This window comes from Bison bison, unplaced genomic scaffold (assembly GCF_000754665.1).
Source record: "Bison bison bison isolate TAMUID 2011002044 unplaced genomic scaffold, Bison_UMD1.0 scf7180017864235, whole genome shotgun sequence".
Classification (NCBI taxonomy): Eukaryota; Metazoa; Chordata; class Mammalia; order Artiodactyla; family Bovidae; genus Bison; species Bison bison.
The window spans coordinates 7,777,935-7,798,063 of NW_011494807.1; the positions used below are offsets into that span (position 1 = coordinate 7,777,935).

At 40.8% G+C, this 20,129-nt stretch overlaps 1 protein-coding gene across 12 annotated transcripts in view; it reads left to right on the forward strand.

Annotated features, from left to right (window-relative positions):
- Positions 1-19,337, forward strand: part of CTXN3 (cortexin 3) — a 32,262-nt gene extending 12,925 nt beyond the window's left edge. For 3 of the 12 annotated variants that reach the window (XM_010846333.1, XM_010846330.1, XM_010846336.1), the window contains 4 exons: positions 6,998-7,065; positions 9,517-9,732; positions 10,055-10,147; positions 18,153-19,337. In XM_010846333.1, the coding sequence (XP_010844635.1) occupies positions 18,243-18,488 (246 nt within the window). In that variant the 5' untranslated portion in view covers positions 6,998-7,065; positions 9,517-9,732; positions 10,055-10,147; positions 18,153-18,242 and the 3' untranslated portion in view covers positions 18,489-19,337. Of the gene's footprint in view, positions 1-5,579; positions 5,633-6,289; positions 6,336-6,997; positions 7,066-7,820; positions 7,950-8,539; positions 8,603-8,628; positions 9,406-9,516; positions 9,733-10,054; positions 10,148-18,152 lie in introns of those variants that run through there. The other 9 variants (XM_010846331.1, XM_010846341.1, XM_010846332.1 and 6 more) reach the window with 8 other exon arrangements.
- Positions 19,338-20,129: the final 792 nt, after the last annotated feature.

Sequence of the window (20,129 nt, forward strand, 5' to 3'; positions counted from 1 at the left end):
ACCCCAGAGACGGCAGCCCACCAGGCTTCCCCGTCCTTGGGATTCTCCAGGCAAGAACACTGGAGTGAGTTGCCATTTCCTTCTCCAATGCATGAAAGTGAAAAGTGAAAGTGAAGTCGCTCAGTTGTGTCTGACTCTAGCGACCCCATGGACTACAGCCCACCAGGCTCCTCCGTCCAAGGGATTTTCCAGGCAAAAGTACTGGAGTGGGGTGCCATTGCCTTCTCCGATGTCTACATAGATATAAAATACTAATATTTTGTATCCTGGGATAGTATGTTCCTGTGAGGAACTGGGTATCATGTATGATCCATTAGGCTGGAGCCAGGGTATGGGAGTGGACCGAGAAATGTCAGGCTGTGGAAACACATTGTGCAAGAGCCAAAATGTTCTGCGATTGTATCAGAAAGACAACATGCTCAAAAGACTGCCTTATGGCATCCAGCTAGAAAGGAAATAAGATGTAACCCAGAAGAGGACCCAATAGATCAGAGGCTAAAGAAAGCAAATGAACCTAGACATCAGAATCCAAGGGGAGACTTAGAAGGAAAGGGGAAGCAAGGAGGGGTAAGCAGGAGATCTGACCTGTATGAAGTGGAGCTGGGTGGGAGATAGTTTGAAGATTAAAGCTCAAGGATCCTGAGATGCCAAAGAAAGGTTATTGTGGGAACATAATCTATGGGCAGGGGAGGGAGGATGTGCTTCCCTGGTGGCTTAGGAGATAAAGAATCTGCCTGCAATGCAGAAGACCCTGCATTCAATCCCCGGGGTGGGAAGATCCCCTGGAGAAGGAAATACCAACCCACTCCAGTATTCTTGCCTGGAGAATTCCATGGACAGAGGAGCCTGGTGGGCAACAGTCCATGGGGGTCACAAAGAGTCAGACACAGCTGAGTGACTTAGGTAGATGGGTAATCCATGGGAAGTCACTCTGTAAAGGGTAAAACTCTAACTGTAATGGTAGACTGTGTCACTCGGTGCTCTGTGTTCCTATCTAGGGAAGGATTATACTACTCAGCCTATTGAATTCAGATGTGGCCATGATGTTTGCTTTGCCCAGTGAAATTGAAGCCACTTGGCAGAGGTCTTAAGAACTAGCACACACATGCCATGCTCTCTCTCCTCTTTACCTTCATATCTGGTAGATGCCAGCCCCTCTGTCTGAATCTTGGGATGAGGGTAATAATGACATCGGAGCAGAGTCCCCACATGACCCTTAATGAATGTGTAGCGAGAAAAAAAGTTTTTCTTATTTTTTCCACTGAAGTTTCTTTTTTTCAAAATCACAGATTATCTAGCTGCTCTTGACTGATATGAATGAAGATTACTGGTTGGAAGGCAGTAATTAATGGTTATGCCTGGTTGGACTTATTTTAATATGACAGGCAAAGTACGACAATGATGTTGCAAGAGAAAATGACTAGGAAAAATACCACTACGATGTTTATTTAGGACGATCTGTAACAAAGAGTGAAGCCTGTGGATAAATTATTACCTCTGCTAATATTATAGCCAGTCAAGTGAAAAATACATTAATAAGAGACTCAGCTTTCTTTATTCTCAAGTACCTTACAGTCTAATCAGAAAGCCTTAATAAATTCATACTCACACATACACACGTACCTTTTGATAGATAAAAACATGTAAAAGGGCTCAAGTCTTGCCACTGTAAGAGTCAAAAGTCAAAGGAGACAAAAGGTACAAGCTTGTTGAATTATATTATTGTAATTGTGTTGTTATTCTAATTATCGTCATCATTATTTTACTGTTGCTTTTGTGGTGTTAGATATTAAGATGATAAAATGAGTAGTTGTTGACAGGAGTTGAAAATATAAATTCCATTATTCTTATTTGGCCTATTTAGTATTCTGAACCGGGTAGCCTTTGAATGGACAATACGTGAGGGAAGAAAGGTAATTTATTATTTTCAATAAATAGCTTAGGAATAGGAAACATGGTGGTTTTTAGTGATGAGACTACAGAAAGAGAAAGGACTGGAAAAAAAAAAAAGATGCAAGTGACTATAATCAGGTAGCCACACAAAACATGCACTCTATCCCTAGAGGGGAATGAAGACAGAGGAGACTCAGGAGCCAGCGAGGGCTCATCTTGGATCATAGAGGCTAATCCTTAAAGGCTGGACCAGGGAAGAGGTCTCTGTTAATGACGAATGTCCCATTCTGCCCCCCTGACTTGGCCTACAGATGTGGGCATGTGCAGGGAACCATGAAGAGATTTTTCTTCATCCTTTTTGCATTTGCAAACACAGCTTTTCTTGGCTTACACATTAGTAATCCATAGTCCACTGAATATTGTATTGGCATTTGACCCAAGCCCCTAACCATATTCGTGATATGCAATACTGATTATGGGGCTATTGGGAACATGAAATGTTCATTTTTCTCAATTGACCCCATATCTACTTTTGAATTAAGAAAAATGTTGAGAACAAAACCAGGCCCCTTCCTGAAACTAATGCTGACGGGCATTCTCATGAGGACAAAAGCAAATGGAAGTGAGACCAGGCTGATATCGGCTCTGTCTCGCGTCATTTTAAAGTGTTGTTCTTGAGCATTTCAAACGAAGAGCCAACTTTTTCACAAGCTCTCTGAAAACTGTTACTGAATTGTATTCAGTCCCTATTAAATTACTAAGCGGTATTTTCACTTCTGTGGTAGTAATATAGACTGAATAAACTTAAGTATATTCTACTGCTTTTGTTTATGTACAATTGCTGCGAAATAAAGTTTATAAAATACCTAGTGCGTGCTGCGATTCATGGGGTCGCAAAGAGTCGGACACGACTGGGCGACTGATCTGATCTGATGTTAACTAGTATTTCAGCCAAACAAGCATTTGAAAAAGATTGTATCCTTCAAAACTTGAGAACAAGTACATCAAGCCTTTCCTAGCAATGGGAAAATTCACCGAATACATAATAAAATTTTTTATTTGTCTGCTACCACTAATAACATATAACCTATTGTACTTCATAGCTTTCTTCAAACATTCTAAAGTTTAAAGGGAAATAAGTGTATACACAAAAATAAATGGATAAATAATTAAACAGAAGTTAGAAGCATAAGTGAATAGATAACACACATAAAATAGAGGTTGTAAGAGTGATATGGGAAAAACAGGGCAATTGTTTAGATTTTAGGGCACTGCATGTGATTACAAGAAATCAGATTTTAAGTGTACACAAGATGTTTGAGGAAGACAGAGAAGGATCTGTTTACTTGCATGCAGAATGGACCACAGCCCTTGAGGGGTGATTCTGGGCGTGTGAGGAAGCCTCTGTTCTCAAAGAATTATCCAGCCATTCACTGATGGTCCTCAGGATGATCCTGTAAAGAGACTCAATGGGTTTCAGGTAGGGTTTTTATTTACTTCTTAATATTTGGCTCATACTACACCGACTGACTTTGCAAAGTGAAATTGCAAATAGTCAAATTACTCAGAAAGAAAGGCTTATACTGAAAAGTAGCTACTCTGTGCAGTATTCATCTCTCATGGCTAACCTCAGTTCAGTTCAGTTCAGTTGCTCTGTCGTGTCCGACTCTTTGCGACCCCATGAATCGCAGCACGCCAGGACTCCCTGTCCATCACCAACTCCCGGAGTTCACTGAGACTCACGTCCATCGAGTCGGTGATGCCATCCAGCCATCTCATCCTGTCGTCCCCTTTTCCTCCTGCCCCCAATCCCCCCCAGCCTCAGGGTCTTTTCCAATGAGTCAACTCTTCGCATAAGGTGGCCAAAGTACTGGAGTTTCAGCTTTAGCATCATTCCTTCCAAAGAACACCCAGGGCTGATCTCCTTTAGGATGGACTGGTTGGATCTCCTTGCAGTCCAAGGGACTCTCAGGAGTCTTCTCCAAAACCACAGTTCAAAAGCATCAATTCTTCGGTGTCCAACAGGGAGAATGAAATTTTAACAGTTCCTCCTTTTAGTTCTCTTGATATTTTTTTATTAACAAATTGACCTCACTCTTCCCTATTTGGTCAGCATTGACATCTGTGCTGTTCCTTCCGTCAAAGGGTTGACTTCACTCAGTCCCCACCACCACCCATCTTGATAGTTGTATCAGGATTCTGGCCTACCTCTACAATCTTGGAAGGCAGTGGGGTCACTCATCTGTCCCCAGGCCTTCCACTTCTTATTTTTAGCCCCTTTTTACTTTTTGACCCTAGTCTTCCCTGGCACACAGTCACCCCTTACAAAGCTGCAGCCTCCTGTGTATGTTTCCAAAGCTCAGCATCATTAGTCAATGCTCCTCCATCCACACTCCTCTCTCAGAAATACTTTCTCTCTGCCTCTTGTTCCACTATGTTGTCTTTATCACCATGGGCTTCTATTCCTGCCACTGTTTACTACCACTTTAGCAAGAGGTAAGAAGGGGAGGAGCGGGGGAAGAAAAAAAAAAAAAAAAAGAGGAGATGCATGTGTTCTGAATGGGCATTTCAGTCAGAGTTTTTCAAAGCAGGCTGTATGCATTTTTCTAATGATTGGTTCAGGCATTCAATCCATTTTTTCAAAGAGGTACATGATACCCTAAATTTTAAGCTTAAGGTTCTTTCCTCATAGGGTTAAAATGCCTAATATGGCCAAATATTCACCGAGAGGAAAAAAATTTAACTATATTACTTTCTAAGTGTAGACTTCAGACACCCTACCTCATTAATCATATTGGTTTCTTATTTGAAATATAGATTCTTGGCCTGATTTAATTAAATAATCTGGGCCAGGGCCCACCCCTTAAATCTGCAAGCTTAACAAGCTTGTGATAAAATGTAATATTAATGCTATTTTATTTATAAATTAAATAGATATAATTTAATATTAATAACAGAAACACAGGTGATTTATAACATTTAAGTACTTGCTATACATAAACAAAACAGCAATCCACTCCGGTATTCTTGCCTAGAGAATTCCATGGACAGAGGAGCCTAGTGGGCTGCTGTCCATGGAGTCGCACAGAGTCGGACACAATTGAAGTGACTTGGTATGCATGCATGCATTGGAGAAGGAAATGGTAACCCACTCCAGTGTTCTTGCCTGGAGAATCCCAGGGATGGGGGAGCCTGGTGGGCTGCTGTCTATGGGGTCGCACAGAGTCGGACACGACTGAAGCGACTTAGCAGCAGCAGCAGCATACATAAACATTTCATATATATTATTTAAAGGAAAAATTATAGATGGCAGGCCTCTTACAAACTTTGGGTGTAGACTCAAAAGAGAAATATATACCCTTAATATCTGCCTTTTAAAATAATATGCTGTATGACTAGAACTTCTGACTAATCTCATTGACATGATTGTAAACTTAAACATTTTTTCAATCAGCAACTAATTATGTTACTCATAAAATGCAGTGTTGAATCAGCTGAAGTTTGTATTCAGTGATCACACATCATAACTGCTGTTTATTACTATTTCCTCAGCCTTCTTTCAGTAATTTCTACAACTTTAAATATCAGGAACTGAAATTGGTTTTTCACTATATTTTTAACAAGGATTTTTTAACTGCTTCATATGATTTTTCCCTCCTCTGAGTGTTTTCAAATTGATTTTTCAGTGGCAAGATTTTTAGCTCCAGACATTTGTCAGGTATTAAAGTCAGGCTAAAAGGTCAGTAATTCTCAGATACATTCTATTTCATTTTATAAATCATCTTAATGTTCTAAGCTGCTTAATCCTCAAGTTTTCCATGTATCTTCTCTTCTACAGTGCAGCTGTGGAACAGAAAGAAAGAACCCTGCCAAAATGACAGCATAAAAATTTAGAGGGATGGTTTGTATAAAACCCTAATTAGTACTTTATATGACATTTTAAAGGCATTAAGTATTTCAAAGTCATTAAGCAAATGGTTATTATTGTACAAGTCATTTTAAAAGAATAAATTTACCCACCAGGATGTTAACTGCTCAGTATGAATTTCCTTTGAGCAGTGAATAAGCCATAGTGATGCTCTTATATTTTCATGCTGTAATTAGAATAACTAAAATTTTGCAAATATTATCTCTAAATAGAATTAATATGATACGTTTTGTGAAGTTGTTCCTTTTTAGGATGAGACATCAGCTTTTTTATGAGCATGATACATTTCATTCCTATATCCTTTACTGTTTTTGATTTAGGAAGAAATAAACTTGATAATTTTTAGGGCAATCTGTAATCCTGACAAGTATGAAATTCTATTAGGGTTTTCTTTCTTTCAAATATAATTCCACTGAGTTGCACATTGTTTGTCTCTCATTTTCATTTTTATATTTCTCTGTGCTCCAGCTTCATCGACTACTAATTGAGCATTCACCAGACAACAGATGTGATGGTACAGAAATGCATTCAAGAAAAGATTAAACCAGGAGGCTGCCAATTTGCAGTTGGACTTTAACCTGCTTGCTTTTTAATAATGCTTGAGTATAGATCCTTATTTATAGGCTTGGTATAAATATTATTAAATCTTTCCAACTATTCCCTTGAGCTTTGAATGTTCACTGACCTGTGAAGATAGCCAAGTGGATAAATAAGCTTATACTTAGACCTAGCAAATCAGAGGGCTATTAGAGCTTATCTTGACTTTTCTTTTTACTTTATGTTACATGATGCATTGATTTTTTTAAACTAAGAAGCCATTTTAAAAAGACACACTTAAACTGACTTCCAATTCTCTCTTAATGAATTGAAAGTGGTAGAGTCATTAGTGCATATCCCAGCCTGTTTTCACATCCTCAATCTCACATTTGCTGGTAGTCACATAAGTTACACTTGGCTTTAGCCTTGGAAGGCTAAAGAGAACCTCTGAAGGCAGAAGTTAACAAAGGAGAGGGGCTCTAAGAGCTGTCATGTGCATTCTTGCCACCCCATCCATCTTACTCCGTGTGTTCTTTTCCCCATTCCTTCCTTGAAAAGAGTGATCAGCTATGTCCAATGTCGTCACAAAGAACAAGAGAGATTAATGGTAAAGAGTTTTGTTTTTCTTTTTTGGTTCAGGCAATTAAAAGCTACAAATGACCTTGTGAAATCAGGTCCTGTAAGAACATGATTCAGATGCCTGCTGGGTGAGTAGCGAAGGGAAGGGGAGGAAGTGGGGAATAGCGGAGGTGGGCTTATCTGTCAAGAAGCTTAGCAAGCATGGCTGGAAGGTAAGCTCCTAGGGTTCTTACTAGGAAGCCGCCTAGACTTGTGCAGTACACAACCTGAACGAACTCAAGCAGGGACGTAACACCTATAGTTTTTATTCTGAGCACGCTTTTATTCTGAGCACGCTTAACACAGAACATATCTGATTTGCAATGAATGAACTTAATGGTTCTTGAATAGTGTCAAAGAAAATTTTACCTAAAAGAAGGAGGAAAAGATTTTTTTAACCACTAATCTAGTAATGAAAATGAAAAGAAAATCATGTTTCTATTTTGAAAAGTATACCAAGAATCAATTCAATTTGATTTTGAGAATTAGGTAGAGTCAGAAAGAAACAATGATAATTAATAATAGTACAGCCTTGTGTTGACATAAAGCTCATGAACTTTTCCTCATATTCATTGTCTACTTCTTTATGGAAAAGTGCAGTAAGAGAAATTTAGGAAAGAACTGTAACCTTAAGAATATTAAAAGTGAGATGAAATTAGAAGGTAGGAAAAGTTCTTAAAATAGATTTCTAACAATACTAACTCAGAGTATCATGTGATAAAAAGACTGAACTGACATTCAGGAATAACCCTGGGGTCAGAGAAGCATAGTATATATAACCTATGAAATCATCCTATTTCACCAAGTTTCATGTTAGTCTGAAACATGAAACATCTCTGTGCAGCCTTATATGTTCCTGTTTAAAGCTGGACTAGAAAGCAGAAATTTGGGGAGCAATTCAAACAACTATAACGATTATCAAAAACAAAAGGACTGGAACCTACTATGAAATGTTCAAAGAGAGAAACTTTTTGTAAGTCCTTCTTCACTGTTTCAGCTCATGACGACTATCATAATGTAACTGCAGGGGAGAAGGGCTGAAACTGATCATTCCAATGATAATTATCTTATAAAAGAAATATCCAAACTTGGCCTGAAGATCTTTGTACCAGCAGATCTTCATCAAATGTTCTTTGGCTTACCTAGTTCACTTCCTTTGTGGAAGAGCATTCTAACAGAAGCTTGCGGTGGTTAATGACCACAAAGGGGATAGAAGAGAAAATGCGCTGACTCACTGAGATGAAGTAAGCAATGGAGGAGTTAGTTTAAACAGAGGTTGTCAGAGGGGGTTTTGGAATCTACTTCTCTGGAGAGTTTTAAAAATAGGCCAGGCACTCATCTCCCTGGGATGGGCTCAGGCTGCATAGTAGCTAGAGGACAACCACAGCCCTCTCGGGTTCCCTGCCACCTCTACTGTCTATAGATGACAACAATATCTGAGGGGCCCCTGGGCAGGGAACTGGTGGTAACCTGGCTCGTTTCTAACTAGAGTCCTTTTTTACCCCATGGAATGATAAGTATATAAGTGAGGGTGGGGTCAGATTGTTCCCTGAACCATACTCTGTTAGCATTACTGAGCAGGGTGCTCCATCCACCAGCACCGTCGGCTGAAAAGCATGGATACCAGTTAGTATTGAATGACAGTGCTCTGTTGGATTTCATTTGTTCCATTGTTTTGTGTGTCTGTGTGTCTTTGTGTATGTGTGAGAGAGAGAGAGAAAATATAGTTAAGTTACACTAATTGGAAAGGAAATTCGGTTAAAGAGTCTGGAAAACATCTGGGGAAAATACCTTCATGTCCTTGTGAAGCATTTGATTCTGATGTTAGACTCTAATCCTTAGCATTTGAATTTCTTGGATCGGAGGCTTATCCAGGATTGTTGTCTCTTGCTAGCAGGTGGGGGGTTTCCTCTTAGAGAATGAGCTCCATTCTAGTCCCCTAGAGCTACTGGGTCATGGCCAGCTTCTCAGGAGAGCTGAAGAGACAGCAGAGCTGACAGGCACAGGGAGACTTAGCTTTGAATATCTTGCACCCCATTATTTGGTGGGTGGGGGTGTTGCTAATTGTTCTTCCATTTCAACAAAGAAAGTGGTGATTTGCCAAAAATCAAGGATGTTCCATCTTAAGGATTAGGCTGAATGCTTTCAAGAGAAGCACTTTTTTTTTTTTTTTTTAGGATGAATTTTATCCTATAATATTTTTCCAATTTATTTAGGTACTTTGTCCAAGGAAAATAGTATAAGTGTTATGCCGTGTAACCAGAATCTTTAGAATTAGTACAACTTTTTCTCAATGAAGGTCTATCTTTATTCACCAAGTGGGCTCAGATGGTCTGTGTCGGGTGGAGTGCCTGCCAAGGTCACAATCATGCAGGCTGCCCAGAGGAGAGTGGACCTGGCAACCCACCATGTAGTAAATTTACAAACAGGTGGTGAAATTAGGATTTTCTTTTTTACTTGTTCTTTCCTCCATGCTTCCCATAATCATTGCCTTTCTGGAAGGTCAACTTTGTTTTTTTTGTTTTTTTGTTTTTTTTTAGGAAAAGGAGTCTTTCCTTCATCTCCTAAATGCTAAGTTAATGCCCTTCCCTAGAAGTCTTTCCATTAATTAAGTTGGCCTGAAGGTCATAAACCATGATCGATATGGAGGCTGGTTGCTGCAAGGTGCTAATTGACATCCCCAAAGAGGAATAGTGTCAACAATCAATAGAGAAGAGCAAGACACTGGTAGATTTATGGCTTTGATTTTTGAAAAGGTATGGGAATGCCCTGTGATGTTTTCCCCCGTACTCCTTTTGAATGTTAATGCTTTCTTGAAGATGATTTCAGACACACTGCTAGGATACTGCCTCTACTCACTGAAGCAGAATTCTCTGAAGAGTTGCTGAGGCAGAACCGAAATCATGGCTCGCCTCAGAGAAGCAGCTGTATTGGCCGCTAATGATGCCTCACACAGAAAGACGATGCTCCTTTAACTCGGGGTTTTAATGGGAAGTTTCTAAGCCTGAAACAACAGCTTTAGCTCTGGGGTGTGCCATCAGCTGCTTGCAGCTACCACTGCCTACTGCTTTCTCACAGCCTGGTCGGGAAGAATGGAAGCTAAGGAGGCTTGTAACTACCTGTAACTGTTCCACCAGGAAATGGATCAAGTGTTTGTTCAGCCAGATCCAGGTATTTGACCAAAATCTGTGTCTATGGTGGGCTAATTAGATGCTTTCCTCTAACTTTAAATATATGCATGAGCCATGATCGCATGGATGCCTTTTGGATCCAAGTTCTGAATTTAGATCTAGCTGTCAGATAAAGTCTAATTAAATAGTTGCTAGGTAAAGTTAATGCACGGGGGTGAAATGTAATGATGCCTGTATTTTTAAAGCATGCTTAAGTTTATAATGCTACAGACACTGGATAAGAGAATAGTAAAACAGGCTTTTTTCTTTGCTAAGCTGCAGTAAATTATTCTTGAAAGCTCTCTGCCCATTACATTTTTTTTTCCTATTCACCTAAAACATCCCACCTTCCAAAATGTAACAGGGATGTTCTAATTTGGTTACAAAGGATCATGACCCACACAATTCATAGTGATAGTGCTGACTATCCCTGTTGTCCCTGGGCAGTGTGTAGCCCTAGCCTTTTGAGGTATCAGCAAGCACTCTCTTTCACTAGGAAACACACAAGGAAAGAGAAGGAAAACTGAGTTGAACAGTAAGGTTACTGTTTGGACTTTAAAGTTCCAGTTCGCTTGTGGTACCTTTTGACACCCCCCTTTACTGACTGGGCACTCGCAGGCTATTTTTCTGATGTTCTCAGCAAGGCTGCAGTCTTGCCCTGCAGTCCCTTTAAAACTCGTAAAGCAGATGTTAGGAGGAAGATGAAAATAGGGAGGAAGTAAAGCTGCAGTCAGGGCTCAGGCTGAAGATAAAGGTCCCCTGCTGACCAGCATGGTGAACTGGCTACAGCAGGGTTCACTCCCCAAACCAAGCAGCAGATGTGTCTGCAAGCTGACTTTGCAGAGATGAGCAGAGGAAGCCGACCTCCTGTGCAGCAGCGAGGTCTAGCAACAGTTCTGAAACTGCCTGTTGACATTTGTAGCTGACCACACTCGCTTGTCTTTAAAATTGGTGTCTATGGGCTTTCTACTAGCCTTGCGTCTAATTTTCAAGTGTATAAATTAATATTTACTCCTAACCATCCTGTGAATTTGGAATCATCAGGACTATTGTATCAGAATAGGAGTGGTGTTGAAAAAGAGGAACATGGGGGTTGCCATGTATTGATGTGAGCCAGAAAAATGGGGAGAGGGTGGTTAAAATGCCTGAAGTACTTAGAGTCCGGAAATGTCTACCTCAAGGTCTTGGCTGGCCACCAAAAGGGCCATGTATTCTGTGAATTTATAGGAAACATTTTGCATCTTTGCATGTACATCCTGGAATGCAAGTTGCTCTTCACTGGATTCATACACAGAATTTCTAAGAGAAATGAGGTGACTTTGGTGGTGGGCTCACAGTTGTGGGGGGAGATGTGTAATAGGGTCGACTGGGATGTTTACACGTCAGGGGTGGGTGGGGGGGATGGACGATATACCTCCAGACACTCCAGCTATACAGACAGCAATGCAGTTGAGGCTTCCTTTAGCTCAAAAAAGTAGAGAGTGATTTTATTCTGCCTCAGTTTCAGGATATATTTCTTCCATTTTTACAAGACATGTTCACATTTCAACAGCCAAGCGTCAGAACTACTACAGGATAACGCAGCACTTTGACAAAGTTTGTCCCTGTCAGTTGTTGCAAATTCAGTCCTGCCTACCTAGCCAACTCCCTCCCTATTTCACAGTCTACGGATTGGTCTCACTAGGCTGCTAGATAAATATAAACAAGATACACAGGATGTCTTTGTGGGACAAGGTGTCCCGTCCATCACATGTGAGTGTAAGCTGGACAACCCTGTGAGTGTTCTTGCTCGATGGATGAACTGTCTTTACATCTGCTTTTGAAAACACATCAAGTAACATAACTAGGTTTGTAGCCTACAAGGTTTAAAAATTAGGTACAGCAGTTATATGGTTTCAGAGTACTTAAAATACAGACTGCGTTGTTTCACAGCACCCTGCAGGGCATTAGCAGTTGAAGGATGATGACGTTCTACTCATTCCCCTTTGAAGGGGGCTACTCTTGAGTTTTTTGATTTGGGCGGTTTATTTAACAATCTCCATTCCTGCGTGGGAAATAAGCAATAAATCTCATTTTGCACAACAATGAGATAAAGAGAAAACACTCATTCCTCATCACCTAGTTTTTGAACAGTTCACCATGTGCCAGGCAGGACTATACACACACAACATCTACTGCAGCTGTTATTGCAACCCATCGCGAGAGGGATGACCACAAAAGTGAGACGGTGAAATCGAATGCCTGTGTGTGGTTTCCCAGAACAAGGGGCCAAATGCAATGAATGAATTCTGCTGCTGTCACTTGGAAAATAAGAAATATATCATTACTTTAAGATAGTTCTCTCCAGACAAAATATTTTTTCTTACTGTGAAATTTTATAATGAGATGAACAGTCCAAAGGCTCCAAGCTTGAGAAGGATATGTATTGGCATTGATAGTTCCCATGTAAGACAATACGATTCAGGATATTTTAAATGGCTACCCTTCCCCATCAAAAAGCAATCTAGGTAAGAAAGGATTGACCCCTTAAACAGAAAGGAGAGTGCTTAATTCCAGCTGATTTCTATATTTCAGACCCTACCCATCAGCAGTGAGGCCAAAGGAAATTTTAAAAAACCAAACAACTGCTTCTTAAATCATGAGCTCTGTGACTATTAAAATGTCATTGTGACTAAGATTATTTGTGATTCTTTGAAACAAGATCTATTTCAACCACAATGGCCTGACATCCCAGTTAGGGTGGACGACATGTTCTTTTTTTCACCCCTTCTCTGTACCACCCAGCACCTCCAAGCTTGAATTCAGTTCCCTGAACTCTAAGGGGCCAGAGGTTTGTTTCAACCTCTATTTAGAGAGGCAATGATCCCAGAGCAGCAAGGAATTCCTCAAGGAGCCTGTTGTTTAAAAAGGGGATGGTGAGGAGCACAGTGGAGATATATCCTGTAATAGGTGCTGCTGCAGAGTGCAGGTGAAATGTTCCCAGGGACAGTGCGCAGGAAGCGTCGGTGTCTCGGGTGAAGGGAGGACGAGGACCTGCTGGGGAGGAGGACTTTGGCGTGGACCGGAGGGAGGGAGAGAAAGCCGCAGGTGGGAAGAGGGTGAGGAGGAGAGCATCTGGCGGACAGCATCATGACTCAAAGCTCAGAGGTGGGAAACCCGGAGGTGTTCAAAGGCTACCAGGTGTGAGGTGGAGCTGCTGAACGGCCAGAGTTGGGACCCTCTCCCTAGGTGACTGCAGATCAATTACATGTAAGTTTGTTCTTGTCCACTGGTCATTTTGCTCAAAACCAAATGTGATTTGATCTTTGTTCCTTTCTGAACTTACTTTGGAAATACAGTAATACCTTAGAAAAATTCCACTGACAGATTGCCATCTAATCTGTGGTCCAGAAAACAGGTGTATTAGGTCCACAAGAGGGTTAAGGGGTTGGTGAGGGTCTTGGATATTGGAGTACAAGGGTGGTCTGAGGGGAGGAATGGTAAATTTCAGCTTAGAAAGATGAATCATGACTCAGTATAGAGGAAGTATGGGGTAAGAAAGAGAGGGTTTCTCTGCGAACGGACTAAAGTGCGTGGCCGACAGTGAGAATGACTGTGGCTGAGATGGACTCCTCACACGGGGCTTTGTGACTAATTCAGGGTGTTTGCACTTTGTGAACTTAGAGTCCAAGGAGCTTAGTTTGAGAAAAGGGATGTATTACATGACTTTTGAAAATGGCAGCTTTCAATTAAGCTTTCCTTGGTCCACGTTAAAATTAGACTTTATTTCCTGAGCACATACAAAGGGACCAAGCAAAGGGAAGACAGGTGTGCTGTGTGATAGGGAAAGCCAGTCAGGATTAAAATACTGCTGTGAGTGACTCTGGTCCTTCTTAAAATAACTGCCTTTTGTTGTTATTAATGCTGATAATGGTTGCGTCAAAATCTTTCAAAATAATTTACTTGCCCACATTCCACTATTCATCTGAAAGGAACATTTCATTGTTTAGGTAAAAGCAATTGTGACCGTTCCCTAAGAATCATTTCTACCAAAAAAAGGAACACTTTACTCTCAGGCACTTACAAAATTTGGATGTCTTTGAATATTCTTGTACTGTGGTGGCCAAGTGATTACATTTATTTCTATTTCTGCATCTTACACTGATGCTTCCTTTAGCTTAAACATGCTGTTGAGCTTTCCAAATTTGTAAATTATTGATTAGTTGATTGCAGGTTTAAAATCAAGCAGGCTCTTCTAGGGATTTCAAGCAGTTCCAGGCAAAACTGGGAAATAGTTGGCATTTCTTTATGAATCTCTGGATCTCCATCTCCCTTCATAACCATCTCCTCTTCTCATCTCTACCCGCTCTCCCTCATCCTTCCTTCCCCAGGACTCTCCCTTTGGACTATTGACTCATAGCCCCCATGTCTGGTTCCCGCAAGTCCCTCTAGCAGCCTCTTGCTCCCAGCCAGATCTTCCTTCAATTTCCTTTCTATCTACCTCTTTTCTCCCTCCTCCAAACAGGAACAGTATTCAAAGACAAATCCCTGCTAATGTGTTAATGTTTCATTTTCTCTGGTAAAATACTGCACTTTAATAGAGACCTGTGATAATTTGACCAAATGAAGTTATTTTAATAGGAACTTGAGCATCATAGTATGCTGGGAGGGGAGAGGCTTACAATCTGTAAAGATCTGTAGAGTTCTCAAAATGCTTTCATCTCTCTTGTTTCCTCAGTTTGGTATATCTAAAAGGGGTTGGTGGGGAAAGGCTCAGAGAACAAGAATATATATATTTATATTTTAGCAGGCTTCTCAAAACACCTGATCAGGTTGCAAAGAGGGTTAACTATATCCTTAAATTTGCCTTTTAATCAGCATAGCATGGTAAAATTGCAAATTAAAACTGAGTGTTATGACATTCTAATAGTTGGCTTCCCTATGAAGAAGTGAGGCCCCAGACTCATGTATAGAGAGATGTCACTGATAATCTGAATTGAGATGACTAGGTTGTTTACTGGGACTTCTTGGAATGGTTGCCCATCACTGCATCCCCCAAATGAATGGTGTACCAGTTCTAGAACCTGAGTTATGGAATAAGCCTAGGAATTATAGGATGCTTAGCTAAGACAAAAGGACTTGATATCTTGCCTTGTACAAAGGACAAGGCTGGAGCAGACTGGTCCAGGGTGTCATGATGGTGCTTGTCATGATAGTAAAGTGAAGACCAGGGGTGGGAAGGGAGGGACCGAAAAGGTATTGCTATATTAGTCAGACAGCTCATGGCTAGGGTGTCATTAACACAGCTCAAAAGGTTCTTTCTCCACTGTTGTCATTGAACTTCACAGATCTAGCAAACTTTGTGTTGTAAATTTACAGTTAATGGTCCTCTTTTTTCTTCTATTTCCCTTTTGGATTATGTAATGTTTTCATTAAAAAAATTTCCTAAAAATGCAGTCCTGTCTCGGTTGTGTTAAACAACAGACAAAGAAAATGGCTCTGGTTTCACTTGGGCCAGACGGAAAATGGACATAGTAAAATGGATTGTACTAAGCCAGTGGGAAGGCCAGGGATCAGCAGGACATGGAATGACAAGAGGCCACATACTGTGTCTCAGTGGTAAAGAATTCTCCTGCCAACGCAGCAGATGCAAGAGATGAGGGTTTGGTCCCTGGATTGGGAAGATACTCTGGAGGAGGAAATGGTAACCCATTCTAGTATTCTTGCCTGAAAAATCCCATGAACAGAGGAGCCTGGCAAGCTACGGTCCACGGGGTTGCAAGAGTCAGACACAACTAAGCGCAGCACAGCTTAAGCATCTATTCCTCTATCACCACGAGGCTTTCTTTTGACCCAGGTTTTGGGGAATTTTTTGTTTGGTATGATTAAGTCCAGTTTGGGTATTTGGTGTGGGTATGGATGTCCTTAGAAGCACCAGGGGGAGCTGCCTTGGCTGCCTTTCCTGTCCCCTCTTCAGTTCCTATTAACACTCAAGACTGGTAGGGTGCTTAAAAACAAGCAAACCAAGCCCAATCCATGAATATCCTCTATACGCCTAAGGAGATGTTTTTAAAAAACAAATTTTACTCCAATCGTATTTTAAAATAAAAATGACTCTACTGCAACTATTCCAACCTTTAAAAAATTCAGAGTCAAGGAGCTGCAAAATATTATTTCCCCTAAACTGGTAACTCCTTCCTCCCAGATACCAGTTGTAATTCCTTTTGTAAACTATTTTTAAACTCTGATTTTATAAACTTTGAAGTGTCAACATATATGCAAACTGTTGTTATGCTCACTAATTCTATACCTCAAGACAATGATTATAAGTTAACTGAAGAAATACTATGTTAATCCTTTAGGCCATAATTCTATTTTTATTTGGTTGCTCATTTTCACTGAGCATAATTTCTTTTGAATTCATGGTAATTTCCATAGATGACTATGTAATTTTTTTAAAGACAGATTCATAAATATGTCCTATGATTTACCTATAATGTCTGATGTAAGTACTTTTCTTTATCAAATTTGATTTAAATAGGTTTAGTTCAATATATGAAGCTTTCACTGGCCTCGATGTCTACTTCAATATGCCTTTAAAGACAAACAGTAATATCCATACACCTTAGTTTTTCTACTAGCAAAATAGAAATAGTGATAACATTTCTTTCTTTCTCTTCCTCTGACCAAATGGTCTTAAACAAACAGTAGGAAGCTTCTGTAAGGCTTTTTTAAAAATGCAATCAATTTCTTTTCCCTAGCTCGGTTCTCTAGGTCCTTTCCAGGATCAAGTATTGAACCAGGTTTTTGTTTTCTGATGAAAAGAGAGAAAAGCAGCAGGAGTCTGATGGTTTGGGAGTCTGAGACCCCTCCCTTCTCCCTTGGCCTGGGCGCTGCGAGAGAGAGCAGAGGAGGAGCATGGTAGCTTCTTTAGTCCTGTCTTCAGTGAAGCAACACTTTGTTTCCTTTGCTTTTCATCTTTGTATGCTTTTCAAAGGTTTTCCCTGACATTCATCTTCATGATAGCACTGTGAGACAGCACACAGCCATTTCTACTTCTCATCTTTCCAACTTAGTGACCTCTTCAAGGTCCCACACACAGTAACACGGAGGCTAGAGACTGGGGACCCAAACCCAATGCTTCTTGAGAGAGTTTCTATATTAAGCACCTTTTCCAGCCTGGCTCAGACAATAAAAAATCTGCCTGCAATGCAGGACACTCAGGTTTGATCCCTGGGTCGGGAAGATCCTCTGGAGAAGGGGATGGACACCTACTCCAGTACTCTTGCCTGGAGAATCCCATGGACAGAGGATCCTGGTGGGCTGCAGTCCATGGGGTCGCAAAAAGTTGGACACGATTGGGCAACTTCATTTTCACTTTTCACTTTTATGCTTTGGAGAAGGAAATGGCAACCCACTCCAGTGTTTTTGCCTGGAGAATCCCAGGGATGGCGGAGCCTGGTGGGCTGCCGTCTATGGGGTCACACAGAGTCGGACATGACTGAAGCGACTTAGCAGCAGCAGAGTGACTAACACTTTTCCAGCCTCAGTTTCTTCATACTACAGAGATCCCTGCTCTCATGGAGCCTGTGATAGAGTGGCTATCTTCTGTTGTATTTAGCTACAGTCCTGGCACACAGCTGGTATCCAGTCAATGGTCTCATTATAAGAATGATGTGAGAGTATTATTACTGGAGGGAATCTGGAAGAGACTTGGCAGGGAAGCTAGGTTTGGATGTCAAGTTGGCAACACACCTGAGGTCAACATTGTCTTGGACATTTCTCATCTTCTGTACTCTGGTTGCCATCCCTGCCCATCCCTCCTGGTTCCACGTGGCTACCCTGAGAACAGTCTGGTAGTTTCATGCAAGAGTAACATTTTCTTCCCCATAGTTATATGGAATTAAGAATCCCTGTTGAAAAAGCTTAGCGATTGCTTCTTCTCTCTGAAAAATAGGATGGTGAGCCCAGAAATAAAGTTGCCCTTTGATGTTTACTCCCTCTCTTCCCTTCCTTTCTCTCTGAAGCGTCTCCAGGGTGCAGCCACCATGATCTCGGCAGGCTGATGATGGAAGAGAAAGAAGCCGGGAGACCCTGTGCTCCAGCATCCCTGGACGATGGATGGAGGACAGCCAGTCCCTTCTCCTCTGTTGCCCCTTGGGAACGTGTCATCAGATTCTAGCATGTCTCTGGAGCAGAAAACCACATTTGTTTTTGTGATTTTGTTGTTTATTTTCTTGGGCATCCTCATCGTCAGGTGCTTCCGGATTCTTTTGGACCCGTATCGGAGCATGCCAACCTCGACCTGGGCTGATGGACTTGAAGGCCTGGAGAAAGGGCAGTTTGACCATGCCCTTGCTTAGCAGGACAGCAGCAGGAGTCCATCCTGAGGAAGAGAAGTGCTTCGTGTCTCAGTGAGAGGTTTTCTTTAGTCACCATTCGCAGCAACTCAAAGTCTTCACCCTATCTGGTTCTAGAACCACAATCCATTTATTCAGTAAACATTTGAGGACATTGGAAATGGAGGTTTCTATTACCAACCCCAAATAGGAAAGTTTCAGTTTCGACATTTACTCAATGAATGAATATTGTTGAATGTGTGTGATGATGAAGCCAAGAATACCAATAGTGACTTTGCCTAAAATGAAGCCCTACTGGACCTGGGGGACCTGACTAGGTCACCAGGAAAAAAGACCTGGTTTGAATCTGAAGGCAGGGCCAGAACAGACTTCCTTGCTCTAATTTTGTCCCCCAGCTTGTTTTCTTTTCTTGGGAATCTGGGTCCTGGGCAGAGAATGAGGAGGATGCTGCTGAGTGGACAGACCCAAAGCAGGTACTTGCTGTCTCCTAAAGCTAAGAGCAATGGGAGGCAATTGGGAATGCTTAGAAGAAGTGATTGATCTCTGGGAAATACGAGTGAGGATGATGTTATTTTACTTTTCAAATAAAATGAATTCAAAGGTTTGCAAACTATTTACCAGGCCAAGTGCATTCTATGTATTCATATTAATAACATGAGTAGAGGTAGTGATACATAATCTGAATTTACTTTCTTTGCACAATTGATTGAAATAATAGGTAGCTATTTCAAGTTGTGCTTTTTTTTTTTTTCAATAACAAGTTAACTGTTTGGAGGAGAAGACTTTTATAGTCTTAAGAAGAATGTATGCTTATGACTGATATAGAAACCAAATAAAACTTTTCAAGAAACAGAAGTGTCTCCTCTCTCTTATTTTAGCGCTCTGGAGGCAGCGTGTTATATCGAATGCTGAGGACTAATTGTTCTGAGAAAGAGAAAAAGACCAAAGACCATAAAAGGTCATCTGATTCATCCCTCTCCCATTTCAGGAAGGGCTTCCACAGATTGACACATGGGGCCTATTCTAAGCACTGTTTATCTCCCAAAAAGAGAGATATGAAAACCTCTTATTCCAACTCTGTACAGATAGGAAAAACTTTCATCTAAACTAAACTCCTTAAGGCTGCATTTAAAGTTTGTGTCTTCTAATTTTCTCCTCAATTAGCCTTCATTAAGAAAAAAAAAGTTTAAAAAAGGAACTATGCCTAAAAAGGCAGCCCTTAGTAAAACTTCTCCCTTGTCTTATTCTTTCTTTTGTAACATTTTGGAGATTCTTCTGCTCAGCTTTCCCTTGTCCCCCATATTCCCTCTTGATTTATTTTCATTTAAAAAATAATAGCTCTATTAAAATGTAATTTACATACCATAAAATTTAGCCTTCTAAAGTAAACAATTCACTGGTCTTTAATATATTCACAGAATTATGTGACCATCATCTCTATCTATTTCCAGAATTCTATACCCACCACGAGTCATGTCCCATCCGTCGTTCTTCTCAGATCCAGTCATTTCTAATCCAGCTTCTGTCTCTAAGGATTTGCCAATTCTGGACATTTCATACTAATGGAGTCAAAGAATACATGGCCTTTTGTGTCTGGCATCTTTCACATAGCATGTTTTTGAGACAGATTCATCTGTGTTGTAG